Source organism: Drosophila suzukii, chromosome 2L (genome assembly GCF_043229965.1).
Source record: "Drosophila suzukii chromosome 2L, CBGP_Dsuzu_IsoJpt1.0, whole genome shotgun sequence".
NCBI classification, from domain to species: domain Eukaryota; kingdom Metazoa; phylum Arthropoda; class Insecta; order Diptera; family Drosophilidae; genus Drosophila; species Drosophila suzukii.
The window spans coordinates 19,565,925-19,587,866 of record NC_092080.1 but is presented as its reverse complement, the minus strand read 5'-3'; the positions used below and the strand labels follow the sequence as shown (position 1 = coordinate 19,587,866).

The 21,942-nt window shown below is 37.5% G+C and overlaps 2 protein-coding genes across 5 annotated transcripts in view; one reads left to right on the top strand and one right to left on the bottom strand.

Annotated features, from left to right (window-relative positions):
- Positions 1-21,942, bottom strand: part of kuz (zinc-dependent metalloprotease kuz) — a 92,027-nt gene that overhangs the window by 32,570 nt on the left and 37,515 nt on the right. The gene's annotated exons all lie outside the window — the stretch shown is intronic.
- LOC108020996 (putative inorganic phosphate cotransporter) lies at positions 11,542-13,193 on the top strand. The gene has a single exon (XM_017089464.4). It carries the CDS (start codon positions 11,655-11,657, stop codon positions 13,101-13,103), a length of 1,449 nt encoding a protein of 482 aa, XP_016944953.2. The 5' UTR covers positions 11,542-11,654; the 3' UTR covers positions 13,104-13,193.

Below are 21,942 nucleotides of genomic sequence, written 5' to 3'. Positions count from 1 at the left end.
GCCAAGGGGGTCATTTTAGTAGTTGACCCACAAAACGGTACAAAGGTTTACCCAGCGTCAGTCCCTGCGGTTCAACAATGCGGAAAGCTCTCCCAGCAACTGATTAAACAAAGCTAAAAACCCGAGGGTAAAAGAATTGCTTGGAAAATAAGCGAAAGGTGGCATCAATAGATTTTCCGAATCTAAAGAAAGTGAGAAAAATAGGTTGCCATCGAAAAAAATAACAATGGAAGGTTGTCATTAGGAAAAGTGCGCAACGTTTGCTTGGAAATCAACTTGACATTTAAACAGCAATTATCCCACTGTTTCAATCAATTAATCTTGTATATTTAAGGCGGACAGTTGGATCGTAATTAAATATGTGATAATTGATTTTGGGCTTTAAGAGACATATAAAACTTAATGTAGTTCTGTATTTTTCCTAAGCGTTTTCTATTTTTAATCAACGTTTTAATTGCTGTTTGAATTACGACTCCTGATATTAAATTGCAAGTATAATATCAATATATATTTATTTTGACATGACATCGATTCGGAATTTCGGACTTATCCCAATCCCAATCAGTGACACCTTGACTTACATTTTGCCTGTTGCTTTTCCGGTTTTTCCGGCCCGCTCATTTTATTTCCCATCGATCCCCTGCCTCTCAGCTTCTCAGGTGCTGCACAACTGGCACAAATAAATAGAAAATAAAAAAAAAAAACAGAGGAAGAAGAAAAACCAGCTTGAAACTACTTTCGCTATTCGTTTTTAGGAAAAGGGGGGTGTTTGCGGAAAATTGAATATGGCAAAATTGTGCTTGACCAAAGAAAAGGCCAGCATAAACATGAAGTAAACAACAACAAAACACGGTGACTGGCTCTACCCGACTTTTCCAAGCCAAGCGAAAAAACTTTTCTTTTCAATGTTTCTTTTTCTCGGCTTTGCAGCTTTGATTTTCTCAGATACATCTGGCAAGTTTGGCTATTAAAAGCGAATCCCAATAGAGAGAGAGATATTACGGAAAAACTAGTTTCAGCTGAAGATTATAGTACTCAAGTTAGCAACTTAAATCGCATTGACAAAAAGCGTTTTTCGTTTGTCTCACTTATATTCCATTAACCCAATTTCTCCCTCGCCTCATCGATCCATGTCGCCATCGCCAGGACAAACGAGCCTTTAATGCGCTTCGCTGGAGATGAAGATAAGGGACCAGAGAGAGATGACTACGAAAACCCCATGACATCCCAGTAGAGAGATATCAGCCAATCCCACTCGGAGTTATTCATTTTTAAACTGAGTGACCCACGCAACTAAGCGATGCGGTGCAAAACGATGATTCAATTTGGTTGCAGTGGATGATGGTAGCATACAAACCGCTCTCGAGCCGAATATCCAAAGGATTTGGTCAGCGTTTTTGGCTTAATCTGATAGTTTTTGATTGATAGGCTTAAGGCGGCTCATCCTGTGTGGGTGGAAAACGGCGAATAATGCCGAAAATCCTCCTCCAATGAAATTAGCCTGTATTGGCGATTTCAGCACAGTTTTGTGCCAGATATTGATGGATGATGTTGAGGTCATTGGTTCAAAGGGAATTGGCAAAGTTAAATCTTATATCTGTAAGGCTATGAGTAACATAATTCTGAAATTTAATATTTAAATAACTTGTAATCCTAAAGTTTCTGACAGTTATTAAATGATTTTGCTATACAATTATTTTATTAGTAGTGACAGCATAATTTTCATTGGCCTATTTATTATTAATTTACAAGGCCTTTATTTGAATCAGAGCCTATTTATTTATTGTAGACGTTTTATTGTTACTTTGAACCCATTGTTTGTTGACGTAAGTTACATTAAAATCGCCTCAAGCTAAATTAAAATGAAAAAGAAACATCTGTCAAGACAGGGCAGCAATGAAAAGACGGAGGATAACCAAATCTTTGTTGATTAAGCCAAATGCAAGATGAAGTAAAAAGCAGATGACCTTATTTTTTAATAAAGGCCATTTGATTTAAAAAAAACGTACGAATTTATCTATTTAAGTACAAAAAGTACGGTATTTTGAAAATGAAAAATGATTATATTGCAATTTTTTGTAGATTACTGCAAGATTTTGCATTGTTTTTCAATCTGATATCCATATTTTTTTCATTTTGTAAAAGGCTTTGGGCTGATAAAATGATTTTACTGCTACGTGATTTATTGCAGTTTTGCAGGATTTTATTTGACAACCTTTCGTGCGGTTTCTTTATTTTCTGTTGGAAAGCACCAAGGCCGATATTGCTGCGGTGGCCGCCCAACACTCCCCAGTTGCAAGAAAACTTTCGTCAGAGATTTTTTTTCGTGGTTTTGGAACGAACTAAGATGTCAGCTAAGACCATGACGTGCATCCCATTAAGTTAGAAAATTGCAACAAAATAAAAAAATCTAATGTAGAACTTTTAAAGAAGTTGCAACGTGTCTAACAAAGAAAGAACGAGTTAGGTAATGTCCCGAAACGTGCATTATACTGTCTTTAAAAAAATCATGACTTTAGAAAGATTCTAATAATTGGTCAACTGGAAAGGTTTTGATCGATTTAAAAATGATAAAAGTCTGTCAAATGATAATTTATAGTTTATGTTACCATTTTACCCACTGCATATAGAGGTTTTTCATTTAAAAATGAACTAAAAAATACCAGCTGTGTATAACTCCCTTCCACAATCAGGGAGTTTTTCCGCATTTCGTGCCACACTTGCAGACGAATTTTTATATTTTCCATATTTTTGTTTGGCTGAGTTTCGGAAAATATTTGTGCAGGGGTAAATGCAGGCTGTACTGTGTTGGCCCAGTGAAGCGCATTAAGTCTTTAGCTTAAAGGCAACAAACTGCAGCCACATCAGAGCCCTACGAGTACAAACAAGCAAACACCTGTAATAACAGCAATTACAACGGCAAAGCTTTCCACCTACTCACAGTCGCAACAAACAGGACTCGTGTCCTTTGTGCGAGAACAAAGGCTCAGGACAATGGCAGAAGCACATTAGAGCATTCCCATGGATCTACGAAATGTTAACGTTAACATTTTCCTCTATTCATCAGTCTTGTAATAGTCAATCAGGGCACAACATCTAGATTAGGAGTTGTAATAACTATAGTTTCTATAGAAATATGAAAGGCAAATGTCATATGTATAAAAAAGAAAATCCTGAAAATATATATTAACTTTAAAAACACTTCTTGTATTGCATTTTTAATGTTAAATTTTTCAAGGGGGTTGACCTCACCCTGCTTCACCCAGAAAATAATTACCATATTAAATTCGAAAAGCATGTAAAACTTTGTCCGCAGTCCCAAGACAAATTTGACCACAGGATACTTCAGGAATGGGCATGCATATCGATAGATAACGCCCCAAGCCAAACTGTCAGTTCGTTCCAGTAAAGGCAGTTGCATAAACTGGCCAATAATCCCCTAGACCGAACCAAAAGGGACTCGGGGAATGTGGGCTATATAACTTGGCAGCCAACTACTGAGGCAGCCCAGGACAACAGAGCGGGCCAATAGTTGGCCAAGTCCTTGGAAAAGCGCCTTAAAGGCTACAGCTAAAACGCCAGTAACAAGAACAACAACACGAGGGTGCAAAAGTTTTCCATGTAATGCATTTCAAGTAATTTCACTTGCTACCCAATACACAGGCCAACTTTGTGTGCAAACTTAAAAACCAAAGCCAGTCAACTTTCGAAAAAGGAACGCCAGCAACAAAAATCCATCAGATGAACAACGAATTTCTGAAACGTGCAATGGGCCACGACTTTTTTGAGCTTTCGAACTGGGTCAAGACAACACGTTACCCTATTTATAAGCTTTAACTGCAGTTTAAAGCAACGTTGATAATAATATTTAGTCCATTTTAAATATGAACATTTTGTAAGAAACATATTTTAAACGTATAATTTTATAATCATAATTATATAAGGATCATTAGCTGTATATTCTGAAATTCTAGTTTCATTTCGATCCATTCTTGAAATCCCAAGACTTCTGAAATATTTTTTTATATATTAAATAGTCATGAATGCAAATGACATTTGTGTACCCACATACTCTTCAACTTTCCCAACAATCGCGCCTGACTTTTGCGTATCCTGTTGGCTTTGTTAACAGTTTGTTTACAATGGGCCAGAGCGCAGATAGGCTAAGGAATGCTGACAATGCCGAATGCTTATTGACCGAGATTTTTAAATATGTATGCATGCGGGAAAAAGTATTTTTTATCTCCAGAACGCTTGGCTGAAAAGCAACCAGTCGAAAGGACTGAGTTTGCAGGCGACAGAATGAGATAGTGTGCGTTGAAATGTGGGGAAAATAAGTCAAGCTAAAAATATGTTAATATGTCAACTGACTATAATGCCACCAGTTAAATTTGGGATACATAAAGAAATGTGTACTGCAATTAAAATAGTTTTTTTCTGAAGAATTACCAAACAACTGTAATTAACAACAGTCCAAACTATAAAGAATTTATTTTATACAAACTATTACACACATATATTATTTTTCGACGACAGGAAAATACAAAAAAGAATAGGACAGGTCATTGCCTTTAATTCTGAATGAAATTTATTAAAGTTTATCTTACAAACAAAAATAATTTGGGATAAGGACAATGAAGAAATACGTGAATATCAACAAATACATAAGGAGGACCTCAGCAGGAATGCAAATGTTTACTCGAATTCCAATTAACATGGGCATTTTGGATTCTCGATATCAACAGAAGATTAGAAAGGGATTTCCGCAAGTCAGCTACGAAACCAAGTCGTTATCCTTGTTGCCAGCAATTTGAACATTTAATTTGATTTTCCCAACTAGCCAAGGGGAAAATGCAGAGGAGTGCCAGCCACACACACACGTCTGTAATCAATATTTTACGCATTTTTCCTGAGGCTATCCTTCAGCTTGCAATCCCAAAATTATTTAGCATAATCAACAGATGAAGTCATTGCCGTCGACATTCTGCTTTGAGATTCGAATTTCCTGCTTCGATGTGGCCAATTAAAATAATAATAATTGGTCAAATTATTTGAAATTCAATTTATTTAAATCTGATATTCACGAATTGATTACTTTTCTTATTAACGACATGAGTTTAACAATTAAATGTGAAATGCAATATAATTATATAATAGTAAGAGCTTTTTAAAACATTTTTATCTAAGCAAAACGTGGCATTATAAACATAAATTTCCTTTAACTTTAATAAACTTAATGTGCTTGCTTATCAGTGAACCAAAATCTTATGGTGTTTTCTTCAAGAGTCGTTTCCGCACTTCAAAGGCCTAAATACCACAAGAATAGCTTTAATAATTGTGACGGCTGATGGCCCTTGGATTAGCACATAATCATCGTTGTTGAGCACCAGAATTCCTCATGTGATGAAAATATTTGGACTGACCCTTACACACATTTCACATTGGAGGCCTTTGGGGCGTGCGTCCAAATATGCGGGTCACTAGATAGCGGATAAAAGAAGACCAAAATGCGAGTAAAAATAATCATAAATTGTTAACAAAGGACACGCCCCCTTTGTTTTTTTTTTTCATATAACATTTGGGCCTTTCAAGCCGCCTCGTTAGCTTCTGTCCCTGGCAACGTTTAAAGTAACTTTGACCCTTTAGTTTGGTTTCTGGAGGCGAGTGATTTGGGTTGTTTTTTTGGTGTTTTTATTTTTTTGGTGGGGGGGGTGGAGGTTTCTCTATATGTTTTGGGTGAAACCAAACCGCAAAATGGGCAGCGGAGTAGGATCTGGCCAACCGACAGCCGGCGACCGCCACAACACACAAACAAACCGTTGAGCTTAACTTATGGATTATGGGCGTGCCCTGTTCTGCGGTGAAACAACTAAAGTGTAGTCTACATTTGGGCGTTCCAAAACAAGGGCGCGTAAAAACCAAAGGCAACGTCAAAATGGCATTAGCACCCAAGAGTGTGTTTCTCTGTATGGGTTTTGTGTGTTAGCTGCGGTTACCAGCCACCGGGTTGTGGATGCCCCGGCATAACCGTCTTTCAAAGATATATATTTTTTTTCCTTTTTGCCTCTTTAGCCCTGAAAGCTTCTCATTAGGTAAGTGAAAAAAAAAATGGAAATTGGACCAAAAGGAAATATTTTTCCAGTAAGCTGAGCACTGCGTAATTTAACACGCATGAACAGAAAATAATTTTGCCAAAAGAAAACTAGCTTTAGGCCGTGGACCCATATCATATTTATATAATAATACACCGAATTCTTTAAAATCTTTAAAAGATTCAGCCAATTCTTTAAAGTTTAAAGACATTGTTTGTTCCACTAAAGATATTTGGATTATTAAATATATCCCATAATAATTCAGCGAATTATTTTAAAATAGTAGTCCAGTTTTCTCATCCCTACGTTAAGAAAAACTACGATTTAAACGTTGATAACGTATGAAAATGTACACTTACTTGTACTTAATCAGCGGATTAAACATTAATCCTTATTTGCTTGATTGTCTGTCTTTAAATGCGCATTAAACCTAAAAGCCTTAAAATTACTTATAACCATTCCATTATATGGTTTCCTTAAAGAAAACGCACACAGCAAGAAAACGAGACCATAATCTGAAATCTTGACCCGCATTCACTTAAGCCGATTTCCCCCTTAAAAGTATAGCCACAAAGCTACCATTAATAGGCCAAAGCACTGGGGTAATTTTTGCATAACAAATTAACTTGAAGTAGCGCTTCGCCACTCACAGCACAAAGCTAATCCACTTTGGCCAAAGGAGGACAAAGCCAGTCCAGCCAAGATAGCTATATGTATAATTGATGTCCAGGCAGGTTCAAATTAAGGCAAATTAAAAAATGCCAGTGAGTAAGGGGTAAAAGGCGGAGAAAAAAAAAAGAAAACCCTGCGCGTTATAAACTAAATGAAGCAAGCTATAAAGTAATTTCAGCCATGCCATGCCCTCGATCGAACAATTTCCATACGATGGGATGGCGGTGAGGGATGAGAAAATCTCGTTAAATGCGAAAAAGGTAGAAAAGTTGAATGAAACGAGCGACAACATTCATTCGCAGGATATCGAGAGGATGTCGGACGTGGCCATTGTTCATCGGCTGTCGACGCCAATCATTCAACTGATTAGTTTGATTTTCCCGTTGCGCTATTTCCGTAGACAAAGGCAAAAGACAATACCAACTGATGTGTCAGTAATTTGGATGGGCGAGGCTACGAATAAAGGGTCCTACCGGACTTCGGCGGATATCACCACTGCGATAACCAATGGAACTAGGGTCCCTACCTTGAATACGTAACTTGTTAACTAATTGCTTCACCAGTTCACAATTTACGGAGAATACCTTTAGCATCTATAGCTTTTTTTGCAGTTCATTTGATTAAATTATGGATCGAAATGGAAAAGGTTCTAGCTTAGTGTCCTCTATAAAATATACAATTTAACAGTTAACCATAGAGATATTCGGTAGCTGTAATAAAAGGTCTACAAAAGGACTAACCATCCTATAGAGCTCGTTGAACCAGGATGAATACATATACCACACAATATCCAAAATCACACATTCAGCATGTCGACATAGCAGCTTATCAACCAAAATTTTAATGAGCTTCGAAACCGCAACAGGAAAGCACTCACAATCACGGCAACCATAACCATTTCAGTTCCCAACTAAATCCCTTGAGTGCAGCCACATCAACTTGAGACGTAGGCAAACAAACTCATATATGAGAACAATTATGAATGTTTGTTAACTTAAGTAAGATGCCAGACCAGAGCGATGATGAGTTGACAGACAGGTGAGCGACAATCGACATTCAAGCTAGTGCTTTGTATTTGTAAATCTTAACTATTCTAATGAATCAATTTAATATGAAACCAATTCAGATGCTCCTACATAGATGCTTCAGAATAATTAAATGATATTCGTAATGATTATTGAATCTCTCTATATAACCAAACGTTATTTTCAATAAACCATGCAATTTAGACTAATCACCACAACTTAGCAATTAGGTAAAGGTTTTCGTAATGCCAACTAAATAATATGGTTCCATTACTGCTTTATATTGCAAATTATAACTATGCTATTGAAAACATTTAATGTGAAAACAATTCAGGTCCTCCTACTTCAGGTCCACCTACTTCGGAATAAGTAAATGATATTCGAATGATTGTTGAATTTCTCAATTATAAGTATTCGTACCTTCTATAAACCATGTAATTTCGAAGTCATCACCATAACTTAGCAATATAGTTAATATTTTCGTAATGCAAACTAAATAATATGGTTCCATTACTGCTTTATATTTGTAAATCCTATGCCATTCAATCACTTTAATATGAAACCAATTCAGGTGAACCTACATAGATGCTTCAGAATAATTAAATGATATTCGGAATGATTGAATTTCTCAATTATAAGCAATTATAAGGTATCGTTACCTTTTTTAAACCATGCAAATTAAACTAATCACCACAAACTAAGCAATATGGTTCCAACACAAGATATCGATTACATATTAAGAAGCTTATTCGAGGACATAATTAAGATTATTAGTAATTACCAGAATATTAGTTTCAAGCTTTAAAGCGGATTAGGATTACAACACTGAATAACGACGAACAAAGGGGAACATAAAACATGTTATTGTTCCCTCTATCTACAAAATGTTACTGCTTAATAAGGGTGCATAAAAAATCGACCTCGATTTAAACTTTAGTCCCAATTCGTTGGTCCTTAAGTTGCCATCTAAGTGGCACAAGAAGTTCCCCAAGAATGGGCCGTGGGCCAAGAAACTTGAAAATGGCAGCTGGGAAACTATTTAATAGTTGCACGTTGCAACACTTATCAGCAGAGTGGAAGGGAACAAAAAGCTTTGCTCAACTATGTTGCAGGCATATCGGGCAACAATGTGACATGCAACGGAATTGTTGAGCATACGCATTACAAGCCTCGCAGCCATGCCAACAACCCAAACTAAGCCAACCAAAATGCCTTTCAATCACAAAACTGAAGAATTTCCACAGGCCAAGGACGAGCGGAAACAGCAAGGTTCCTCCGATTGAACTGGCAAAAATATGCTGGTTGCTAAAATATGAGAAGGCAAGAGCCAAATACCAAAAATAAGGAAACATTCACTCAACAGCAAAAAAAAAAAGTAAGCAACAAGAAAATATTCTAAAAAAATATAATAACTTTTCCTATTTTATCTCGTTCTTTCGAATCAAACAACAGTATTCTGACTGAACAGTGACGCAGAAAGACATGAATAAAGTTTAAAATACTGTCGAGGGAGGCAAATGGATTGATATATGCATTCATATAATAAACATAAAGAAAAAGTTTCATTTACTCACAAAAATATGGTGAGCACTGATATTGTCTAGCATGGGGTAAGGAAAAAAATACTCATACTTATTTATTTTCAACAAAGTCGAAAAATTTTAAGTTATAAAACTAAAATTTAGTTAGGGTTAGGTACTGCTAGCAGTTTAAATGAAATCAACAGATATAATTGTACAATAATTTCTTTAAGGTTGTCGTGAACTAACTAACAATTACAAAATGTGTGTTTTTTGCTTTAAACATAGCCCGCTCGCTTTACTTCCATAATTTTCTCCATTTCTTGTGACTGACGTATTTTTATAATGAACTTTAAATAACATAAAAAATGTATGGAAGCTCATAAAATATTTCTCCTGGCATGGCCTTTCGCTGTCATACATATTTTTTTCGCAGTCCTTGCTCAACGTCAGTTACGCGTCGGTCAGTGGGTGGAGAATAATTGAAGGTTTCTTTTTTCGTTAGGGGTTTACCAACCCAAAGTGGGTCAATGCATCGTCGATAGTATAAAATTCAGGAATACCGATGCCGACAATCCTATTGACATTTTAACTTAATAATCCGAAATCCATTGTTGAGCTGATTTTTATTTTTCGATTTTTAGGATTACTATAAATAACACTTCTGGAATTTTACCGTTTATAAAATAACTTTTTAGTTTGTCAATTAATTATATAGAAACAACTTCCGAATCCTATTTATCATGGGAATGCAAAGCAAATATTGTTTATTATTTTTGGCAAATTGAGTTCATATAAGTTGCTTTTAATAAATTAACTATTAGTACATTATCTGAAATACCTAGACTATCGTAAGAGTTTGTATACCTAACTTGGAGGCATGTCATGTAGAAACAGCTTATAAAATGTTCTTTAACAGTATGTAGGAACCCAAAATCCCAAAACGGGCAATTATTGCCAGTTCCTGTGGGCCACTGAATAGGACCCCAAAACGAAGGGGGAAAAGGCAAAAAATTAATATAATACTGCACTGAACTGACCTGACCTGCATTTCTGGGCTGGAACGGATAGAGCCCCACGAAGCTGCAAAGGAAGTCGAAACGGAAATGAACAAAAAATGTTAGCAACAGGGGCGCAGAGTATCGGTGGAACGAAACGGTGATTGAAAGCATAAGCCATAGCGGATAGCAGGGAGAAACTTTTTCACAAAAGTAAGCTAACTTAGACATGAAAACAAACAAACAAAACAATTCCAGTCAAACCAAAAACCGAAGCGAAGCAAAATGAACCACGCCGATCCACCAAGCCCCTTCGCACTGAACCAAACTAAACCTAGGGAAAAGTTTTTGGCCCTTCGCACTCTATAGGTAAACAAAAAGCCCCGGCGGGGTTGGAACTTGGTATGGGTACTACTATGGAGGGAAGTACGAGAGGTGCTGAGAATGAAATTGAAAATGAAAGACAACTTGACGGCGACTTCATTTCATGATTAAGTTGCCCATATCGATTTCCTTTCAACAGACTTTATGATGATGAAAATGGAAGCCCTTCCTTGGTTAGGCCACCGCAAGGACCTGCGCCTGCGGTTGTCAAGACCCACCAATCTTCCAATCTCCCATCCTGCTCAACCGCCACACATATGTGACTCAACGCAAACTCACTCTTATTCAAAACAATAGATGACGACGACTAAGGCGAAAAAGAAGAAGCAGAAGAAAAGGTTGCAAAACATACATAAATTGTGAGGGAAATGTAATTGTTAGGGACATCTTGGGACTGCTCGGTACCGCCAAGTAGTCGGGTAAACAAAAAAAACCCACAGATGTCGAGAACGGGAACATGGAAACAGGAAGTGGGTTATTCCAAAGGCACACCATTCGTACACATATGGCTCATATGCTGAGCTAAGTGCTTTAGTTAAACTGCCGAAAAAGTAAGAAAAATATAATAACTCTGTAAGCAACAGCATTTTTACTTCTGTTAGAGAATACACAGAAAAAAGTTTAATAAGATATGATCATTTTTATGAAATTCAGTATCAATTCTACCAGAAAGATGTCGTATTAACCTGATATGTTCACCATCTTGCTGTTAGGTCTCTTTTTATATATCGGAGGTTCGAACATTTCTGTCTCGCTTTTGTTATACAGAATTTTAAAATTAATATTAATAAATTAACAATGCCAATATCAAATTGATATTTCTGTGCATTTCACATCAACTGTATATTCTGTTTTGGGTTTTATCTTAAGTAGAGTAGGCATTCACTTTAAAATTCCATTGAAGTAATATGTTTACATTTTGAAAAGTTATTATATAAACAAAATTAAACGCTTTTTAAGAACATGGCTGATTTGCCGCAACAGCCCGAGTGGGGCATAAAACTATCAAAATTCTTCGTGGTACCTCAACGCTGGATTCTGGCCATCATGGGATTCTTCGCCATCTTTAATGCCTATACCATGCGGGTTTGCCTTTCGCAGGCCATCACAGTGTTGGTGGTGAAAAAGAACTATACGGATAAGCCCCAGGGCGAATCAATCTGTGATGCGGACGAGGATAGTCAAGGTCCGATTAGCCGGGAAGGTGGTTCCTATGAATGGTCCGAGGAGAAACAGGGCTTGATTCTGGCCTCGTTCTACATTGGATATATTGTAACCCACTTGCCGGGTGGCATATTGGCTGACAAATTTGGCGGTAAATGGACATTGAGCCTTGGAATCTTCTTCACGGCGGTATTCACAGTCCTCACCCCGGTATGTATCGTTTATGGCGGAGCCGATGCACTGATCGTGCTCCGTGTGTTTATGGGATTGGGTGAAGGTACGACCTTTCCGGCCCTGAGTGTTTTACTGGCCGCCTGGGTGCCAGCAAACGAGAGAGGAATGCTGGGAGCCCTCGTCCTCGGCGGTGGTCAGGTGGGTAGTATCGCTGGCAATATGCTATCCGGCTTGATACTGGACTCTATGGACTGGCCGTGGGTGTTCTACTTCTTTGCAATCATAGCCTTTGCCTGGTTTATTATTTTCACGCTGCTTTGTTTCAGTAGCCCCTACAGTCATCCATTTATCAAGCCAAAAGAGCGCGAGTATCTATCAACGGAAATACCGCCACAGGATAAGAATAAGCCGAGAACGCCGTTTAAGGCCATTTTCACGAATATACCCATGTGGGCACTGATCAGCGCCCAAATTGGTCATGATTGGGGATTCTACATCATGGTATCGTATTTGCCCAAATATATGGCCGATGTGTTGCGGTTCTCGATCAAGTCGAACGGCCTGTATTCCTCTTTGCCCTATGTTACCATGTGGGTTATGTCGCTACTCAGTGGCTGTGTGGCCGATCAGATGATCAAGCGTAACTGTATGAACACTACGAATACGAGAAAACTGATGACGGGTTTGGCCGCCTTTGGGCCAGCCGCCTTTATGGTCGCCGCCTCCTATGCCGGATGCAATCGCGCTTTGGTCGTTGCCCTATTTACGATCTCCATGGGTCTGATGGGCACCTACTATGCCGGAATGAAGCTCACGCCGCTGGACATGAGTCCCAATTATGCCGGAACATTGATGGCCATCACCAACGGCATTGGTGCGATCACAGGCGTTATTTCGCCCTATCTGGTGGGTGTGATGACCCCGAATGCCACCCTCCTGGAGTGGCGAATCGTCTTTTGGGTGGCCTTTGCCGTCCTTTGTATCACGGCGGTTGTTTATTGCATTTGGGCCTCTGGCGAAATACAGCCCTTCAATGATGGCACCAACTCAAATAAGAAGAAGGAGGCGACATAATCTGCTGGTTTTATATTTGATCATGCGGTTCTATAAGTGGTTGTCTACTATTTAAATTTCACTTGAGTAAAAATCGATGTGTCTATGGTGTGCTGTGCTGTTTTTATTTGGTTTGTAAGATTTTATAATTCATTTTTAAATTTAGTTGAAAATTGTGTTTGATTCTTTAAACAAAACACAAACTTTAACTAATACTTAGCTTCACAAAAAATAAATTTTAGCACATACATTCCCATGAATTTATAATTTGTTAAGCGAATGACAGCAGTGGCACAGAGAATAGAAAAATTGCAACAGAGACAGCAGCAAAAAACATTTTAAACATAAATGTTTAATTTTTATTTACATTTTATCATACACATATATTTCCGTAGGCACAAAAACCACACAAAAAGTTGCACAGTTTACAAAAACAAAAATTGTCAGCATTCGCAATATGCGTTTTTCCAACATAATTCAGTTTCAGTTTAGTCTATTTGTCATGTCCATTACACCAAAAGAAATTAAATAATACATCAACAGACTAAGAATATTGACTTGCATTATTCTAATTCACTTTTGTAATTAGTAATTTTAAAAATTTCCTTTTCTAAATCAAACTTTAAAATAATAGGTTCTAATAGGCCATGTTTTAAACGGTAGTTTGCCTAGGTATTTAAGATGCTCTTTTATTTACACTGCTTTTATATTCGGTTTTTAGAATGCATTTATTTGTTTGTTTCGCGTTGATAATGCGAAATTTGCATATATTATTAGCCATGCTGCCGTTCTGGCCAATGAACCGCACTCTACTCCCTTCATTCGTTCGTTTAAGCGCTTCATTTGTAGTCAACACGAAAATTAAATCAATTATTTATGCATTCATTTCGTTCGACAACGCATGAAATATTTTGTGGGCCTGGCCAACCGGCCATGATGTTTGCCGTGCAACTCTTTATATCGATTTAATTGTGCCCAGATTTCGCCTCTTCTTGTGCGGCCTGGAATGCGGTGGTGTGGGCAATTAATAAATAATTTCCGTTTTGCACATATATTGTAGGCAACACATGACAGATAGCGTTTCCAGTTGCACTTTGCCCGACCTTACCGGCAGACTTGATTATGATGTCTCTTAAAATGAATGGCTTTTGGTCATCGGTCAACCAGCCACGACACTTTGGCTTATTTACTTTTGCTCAACTAAACCAAACAAGTTTGTTCAGCCATTACAGACTTTAAACTGTTTCAATCGACTTGGCTTGGGGAAAAACTTTCTTCGTCTGATTGGTTTTAAAACTTAAATTGCCTAGCAAGTAAATAATAAATAAATGATCAGTGATTTTTAGAAACACATTTTTATTTTACCACCTTACTCCTTGTTTAAAGTCAGTAAAATTACCTGAAAATAAAAAAATAAATTTGTAATTAGTTTAAGTGTTTTTTTATGACATCGCTAGTCTTGATAATAATATTAATAATCGCTATTCAGAAAAGTGGCTCCCAAGGAAAAGCCATCAGGTGCCATAAAATATCATTGCCTACTTCTGTGGGCACCTGAATTATGCTGTCGGCTCTCGACTGTCAACTAAAAAGCCATAAAATTTGTCTTTAAATACCACAATTCACATTATAAATTTTACCTTACCCAGCGAACACACCTTCGCACTTGGGCCACATGGGGCGGGAAAATCGTAAGAAGAAAGTTTAAGTCCCAAAAAAAAGGACACAAAAAATATAAAAGGCCAACGAAGATGCCAGAGACAAAGCCAAAAAAGCGAAACGAAGAAAATCGCACATACAAGACACACAAACTCAGTCAGTTGGCGAGAAAAAGGTAATAAATAAACAACAGGTATAAAGGGGACTTAAGAAATCCGAAAGGAAACCTAGTGGGGTTATAAAAATGCAATTTCCTTTTGCTATTTCGATATATTTTCTTTGCAAATGTGGGATGGTAGATACATATATATGTATATCCAAAGATAGGTACATATATATGAAAATGTATATAAGGACAAAGAAATAAATACAAATAGAACAAGCTGAAAGCCGTCTTAGCCGAAATAACAAATGTCTATGCAATTTGTTTTAAGGCCAACACCAAAAGAGTAAAATATGTGCATACATGATATATATATGCCAGGAGAGAGAAAAGTGAAAATCCACCGCTCAAAGAGGTGGCGATGGCGGCCCCCAAAGGTGAGTTTTGAAGCAATTCCTTTTCATTTTCCATTTTCCTTGAGTTTTTCTTCTTCTGTTAACAAAAGGCTCAAACAGGGGCGCGTAAATTGCAGACGGGATGCCAGTGGGGGAAAAAGTGCAAACAATTGCAGTCTTTTCCTGGCACACAACGTTCAAAGGTATGCAATGCAAAAATGTACGGCTGGAAATTGAAAGGCGTTTCGTCAGACTGTGGGCGTGGCCATTCCTGCCATTCCCACCGAGTTTTGGGCGTGAAATGTGTGAAAGGATAAAGCCGCCAGCTGGGAAAAGAATTATTGCGCCTTCTTTCAAATGGTTCTCTACGGTAGGAAGTCCGGAAAGCTCCTTTGGCGTGGGTAAAAAAAAATAAAGAAAACCAGAAAAAAAAATAAAAATCTTTCAAAGAGCACGGAAAGTCAATTTGGGGATGAAATGCAAGCTCATCAGCGCAAATAGTCAATTTTCAACCTATAACGCTTTAAACTATACTGGTCCTTTATTGCGGCTTAAATCAATTCAAATAAATTAGCTAATCTTAAGAAAATAATATATTTTTTAGTTATTTAACTATTTTATTAGGAGAAATCAATGGTTAAAAGTAAAAACTTAGATCATAGAACTGGATATTGTGTTCAAGATAACTAACTTAGCTATACGGTTGAGGTCGAATTTACACAAATATTACAGTCCCAAAAACAAAAGGAATTGAATTATTAATAAACTACACACAAAAAGTTATGGGTAAAATTTACTGTTACGGATAGTTAAGTAACTATCAAAAACCCTAGCAACTATTCAAAATAGTAATGTATATTTTGTTGTTGATTTGGTTACTACTTAATAGTAAAACTACCATAAAATAGTAAGTTGTGTGTATTTTGTTGCTGTGAAAGTAACTATTGTATTTCATTCATCAAATTGACAATTTGATGGGATTATAACTATTATATTGGTCAATTTCACCAGATCATTTTTTGTGTGTATGGTTTTATTTATAGAAATCAACGAAAAGCGTACAGCAATAATGCTACAGCTTCCAAATTTTTATCAAATATTCCTAATTAAGGGTAGGTAATTCTGGACCAATGAAATGATTAAATCTAACACGTATAGATGGGTAAGGAAGTCTTTACATAAATCGGTTTACTTATGCAATGTAAGCGATTGCCTACTTAAGGAACTCCCCTCGTTCGATGGCTTGGCAAAGAAGATGTGCTTGCTCAACAGTTTGCTCTGCCATTAAACTATCGCCTCATTGTTGGCTCGCTCCTCTTTCAGGCAAACAGTGGAGAGCTGAGGGCTGAATGCGCGTTGGCCTTTATCTGCCCTGCATATCAAATGAGCCAAGACGGCAAAAAGGAGCCGGGGGACTTGGACTCGTCGCAGCTCCAGTTTACGGCATTTCTTTAGCTACATCTTGATAATGACCAGTGACCCCAATACGGAACCAAGAGACGTCACCACCCCATCCACCCCACACACACTTTCACTTCCTGGGCCGACCACAAGTCCTGCCTCCTAACTTTCCTCCTCTTGATGAATATCCAGAAATGGGCACAGAATTGTGCAAAAGGATTCTCTCGGCAACACTTTCGCTACCATGTATGCATTTAATTTAAATTTTTCACACTAAACACGTGCATAAATCATCATCACGGGGCCAGAGCTCAACTTTTGCTCAAGGCTAAGTTCTTCTTCCGCAGTAATGTCACCTGCACATTGAGGCCAGGCCAGATGAATAAAGCCGGCTAAAGAGCTCCAACAAAGGTAACTCCCATTGCAGACAGAAAAATGTTGGTATTTCTAGTTAAAGATCTTTTCAAAAGATTTTATGTTTCTTAGAGTCCATCCATAGTCACTCTGGATAGATTTTAACAGCGTAAATGATGTAAGTTATAACATTTATTTTTAAAATATACCTAAGTTTTTATATCCTTCATAATAAAATAGGCATTAAATAATTTCATATACAGTCCTGTTCTAAATAACACTTCCGTGCTTTTTTAAGGCTCTTGCGTGACTGTTAAGGCAAATTGCGATCAAATACTTACGAGTTTGGCAAGTAAAAAACCCATGTACATGTACCCAATCAAAAGCTAAATCGATTTTTAGGTTATTTAAATTATTTATATTTTTAATTTATTTCTAGGCACCAAGAAAACATTTAACCAAGCAGTCTCTTTGTTTCAGTGCATAGAAATGCATGGAAAATAATAATTATAATGCACAAGCAACCTGGCAGAATGTCGCACACCCAGGATACTTGTCCTGATTATGTGGCATCGCAGCAGCGGCGCCATAACCACCAAAGGACACTCACAGTTGGTGGTTGCAACCAGCTGCAGCTGCAACTTGCAATATTGCAGTTGGCCTGCAATCCGCACTTCATTCCCTCTGCTCCTCTGGCGAAACATTTGTTTTGACAGACTCGGTTGGTTGGTGGAGGAAATGGGGAAATGATGCGGGGATACGGGGATGCGGCCCTATGGAGGGGGTTTGGAGATTGCAAACCGAGGCCCTTAGCCATTTAAATTTATGTCTATTTGCGTTGGCGTCTGGCATTTTCCCAGGAATATCGTCTAGCCCTAAAGGGTTTTGGATTCGCCCTTAATGATACTCAAAATTGTTATCTGGGCGTTGATGTGTTTATCGGTATATTTATGCTAAAATGTCAAGCTCTCCATTAATTTGCACAAATTGTGCGAGCGCCTTTGAAAGATATTTATGGTTTAAATTTGCATAAAAGGCATTTTAAAGGTGATTGATTGTGCTAAATCAGGCATTCTATCTATATTTTGCTTTTAAATAAATATATTCTCTTAGATTCCCTGCTTTGCCACAAAAATCTAATTAGGCTGATCTTTGCGAAATATGTTTACCTAAAATAAATTGAAAAACTTTTATACTTCAGCGGCCAAACATCTGTGTCCGTTGCTGCCAAAAAATAGCTGCTCCTCCTCCTCCTCCTCAAATGGCCTGGCCAAAAAACTTAAAACTTTAATTAGCCACTCCAAAGTTGAAAGGATACTCGGACAGAGCGAAGGCTTTAGGATTTTTCTATTCTGGTTTTCGTGCAGCTTAGCAAGCCCTAAAGCATTAGAACACACTTTGAAATAATTAGCGGCATTAGCCATCAAGTAATTTTAAAAATTTACCAGCCAACAGACGAGTACATGTGGCCATTTAGGGACGGACTGTGTGGCAGGGTGATAAAATACGAGTAACCCAATTAGCACTTAACACATAGCAGCAAACAGTTAGGTAAATAAATGGCAACAGAAGCTCAATTGATGGCAGGAGCACGTGTCCTGGCATTACGTTAAATGTTTTCAGAACAAGGCGAACGAAAGACTTTCAATTTCCAAGGCAGCCAAAAAGCCAGACATCAGCGAAAAAGCCAGCAGGCAACTTGGAAACTAGCACAAGGACGTGTGCCAAAGCTTCACACAAACAGAAAGCCATGTGTATATGTACATATATATATATATATAAAGAGAAAGAAGAAAGGGCATACGAGTCGCTTAACCCACCATCACTTCATCCTTCAGCCTATTTGGCCCTCTGCGAAAATCTAAGCGCTCAAGTGGCGCACGTGCTTTGCGCGAAATCAATATTTACAGCCAAGAAAAAACAGAAAGTTTCTGGCATTGGATCGTATGGACAAATATAGGGAATACCTCCTCCTCAGGGGAGGACCTCGGACCGAAGATTTATTTCACTATTCGAATTAGCCATTGGGAATTCAGTAATAAATCTAATTTCAGTGGGGAATCATTATAACATACATGCGTGATTTTTTGTGAAACTGTTAGGAATGTAATATTTATCTGAAAGCTTAAAAAAAATAATAATGTATGAGTACTTTTATTTTAATTTTTAAGCCATGTATTTAAGTTATAAATAAACTAAACAAAAATATCTTTGCTTCTGTCGTGGTGTAATATCATAATAAAAATAAATAATCGTTTTGAGACCATGCTGAAAAATTCGGAACGTTTCACAAAGAATCCTTCATATAGTTTACTAAACAAATAAACACTTCTATTGTTAAAAAAAAACATTTTAAATTAATATTAACCTATCAATAAAATGTACTTTAGCCCACATTAAATTAGATTTAATTCAACAAAATCGGGCAAATAGAAACCCGTCACTTGACCAGTGAATTTCGCATGGGGAAACCGAATGCAGCCATGGGGAAAATCAAGTGGAAAACGTATATTGGGAAAATCAACTATTGGCAGGCAGCTGTCAGCTGCAAGCAAACGGGAAAGCGGAAAACGGGAAAAGCACAAGGAGCTGGCGGAATAAAAAGTGAGACGGAGTCGAGTTGCTTGCTCAAACAAGGAAAACAAAGGAAGGAAAACGTTCAGGGCGTTCGGTCCAAAAGGGAAAACTGTCTAGAAAAGCAACTTCTCTTCAAACAAGCGACTCCTGCTTGGGACAAGGAGTACGCAGAGATATGGCAGAGCTTATAAAAACATTACATCATAAGCAGCGATGGCCGGAGGAGAATGGGCGGAAATATCGCGAATATCCTCCGACTGTCTGGCGATGACGCCACAACTTCTGACAGTGAAATGCGCTTCTGGCAAAATATTTGCCAAAATCTAATAAATTACACACAGTCGCGGGCAAACAAACGAAGCGTCGAGGTCTGTTTGAGCACTTAGCTCCGGACCTGACATTTTCTTCTAAATGTTATTCAATTTGCAGTCCATCACTGACGGGCATTTCAGAATGTCACCCCAAATGGGTATAATAGACCTCCTGGGTTCTAAATATGATTACTGTTTAATCAGCCCTCGGGAGTTCAGACCCTCCAGGTAGTAGAGATTTAACTTGCCTTGACTTAAGACCATCAAGGCACAAATCACTTTAATTAGATGAAAGGTAATCAGGTTGTTGAAAAAAGTTTATGAAACTTGTAGAGCGACTGGCGTAATTAAAAACTTGTAAGTGAAAGAACTTTTTATATATATCAGTATGAAAAATAACATCAAAAAGATTTTCCGAGTCAAGTTTATAGTCTGTATAGCTACTTATATAGAAATATCAAAAGAGATATCATAATGCTAGCAGCTATGTTAAATTATTTTGCCTCCATATTCCAAATTAGTCAATGTCTAGCAAGGAAGTTTTGAAGTTACAACATGACTTTCAACAATCAATTCATGCACCCCTTGTCATGAATGGAAAAGTTTGACGTTGAGAAAAACATGCTGGTTCAACCCCAAACTCATCTCCGTCAATATTTCATTATTTTTATTTCAATGAACAAGTTGCCACTGAATATCTGTAGCCAAACTTGTCGCTCAGTTTAATTCAGACAGCCAAACGAACTTCTAGCTCATTAAGCATATTTTCAACTCTTTCTTCGCCATTTGTTATTATAAAAGTTTATGGTTCAAATGCTGGCAGCATTGTGATATTGCAAAGGTTATTAGTTTTGACGAAAGTTGTGTCTAGCCAGAATATCTTCTGCCCAGCAGCCGGGAACGACATCTTCATCATTTGTTTCGTCCTGGGCAAAGACAAAGTTTACACAATGTATAGAAAAATATATATATGCAAATTGTTTTGTAATTTTGTGAGGTGACAGCGCGCGGTTTTCGGCAATATGTTGTGAAATACAAAGAACTTTTCGACACCATTCATTGCAAAACTCCCCAAGCAGGCCCAATACCAAAAGTTATCTATAGTTTCGTTCCATTTGAGTGTGAATGCCGAGATGTCCCAAAGTTTTGCAGATGACTTACTAATATGTTAATAATATTCGCATAAATCGGACGTGTTGCACTTACAACACGCGGGTGGAAGTGCCGCTGTGCATTTACTGAGTGAACTGAAAATGGAACTCATAAAGGAAAACTTTTTTAATTGAGAAAAGTTAAAAGGAAAGGGTGACCTGAAGTTGACTAAGTGCAATATGACGTGGAGTAGGTTATGTTTGGAGGCAGTCGTCTGGTCCCCCCACCCTCATTCAAAAAGTCATGGCAAGTATTTTCAATTATAAAACTTCGACGGGCAGCACCTTTCGTGAATGACTCTCCAAAGTAATTATAAATGTTTGCTTTTTATGAATTGAACTGGCGTGTTTATACTTAACAGTTTTTTGTGCTAGTTACATTAAATGAAATTAAAGTAAATATTCATAAAGTGATTACATTTTTTACAGATTTAAAATCAAATATAAATATTATATAATAATTAAAATTGTAGCCCTTTCGTCCATTTTTAATTATAAGCATCAAGCCCTTAACTGCCATGAAAGTTCGAAAACATAGCCAGAAACTTTCTAATTACACAGATTTATTTGCATAGCAAAAACTTACCTAAACTAGGCTTCATTTAACTAACGATTTCACCGCTTTAACCTTACCGAGCACAACCGCCCACACAACTAGCACCGAAAACCACATCCACATCTCCCGTCCCCCAACACCCATCCACTTGGCAGGAAGACCAAGAACCAGAGCCACATCATGTCAAGTACGAAATTGCCTTCACCACTTGAGAAACTTTATGCGCTCTTCGAGTGCAACATAAATTGCCAACAGTTAGGCGGGGAATGGTCAAACTCAACGAGACTTGTAATTAAAAGTAGTAGTTCCCCAAAAAATAAATTAGGAAAAAGTGGGATAATTATAAACTTCAC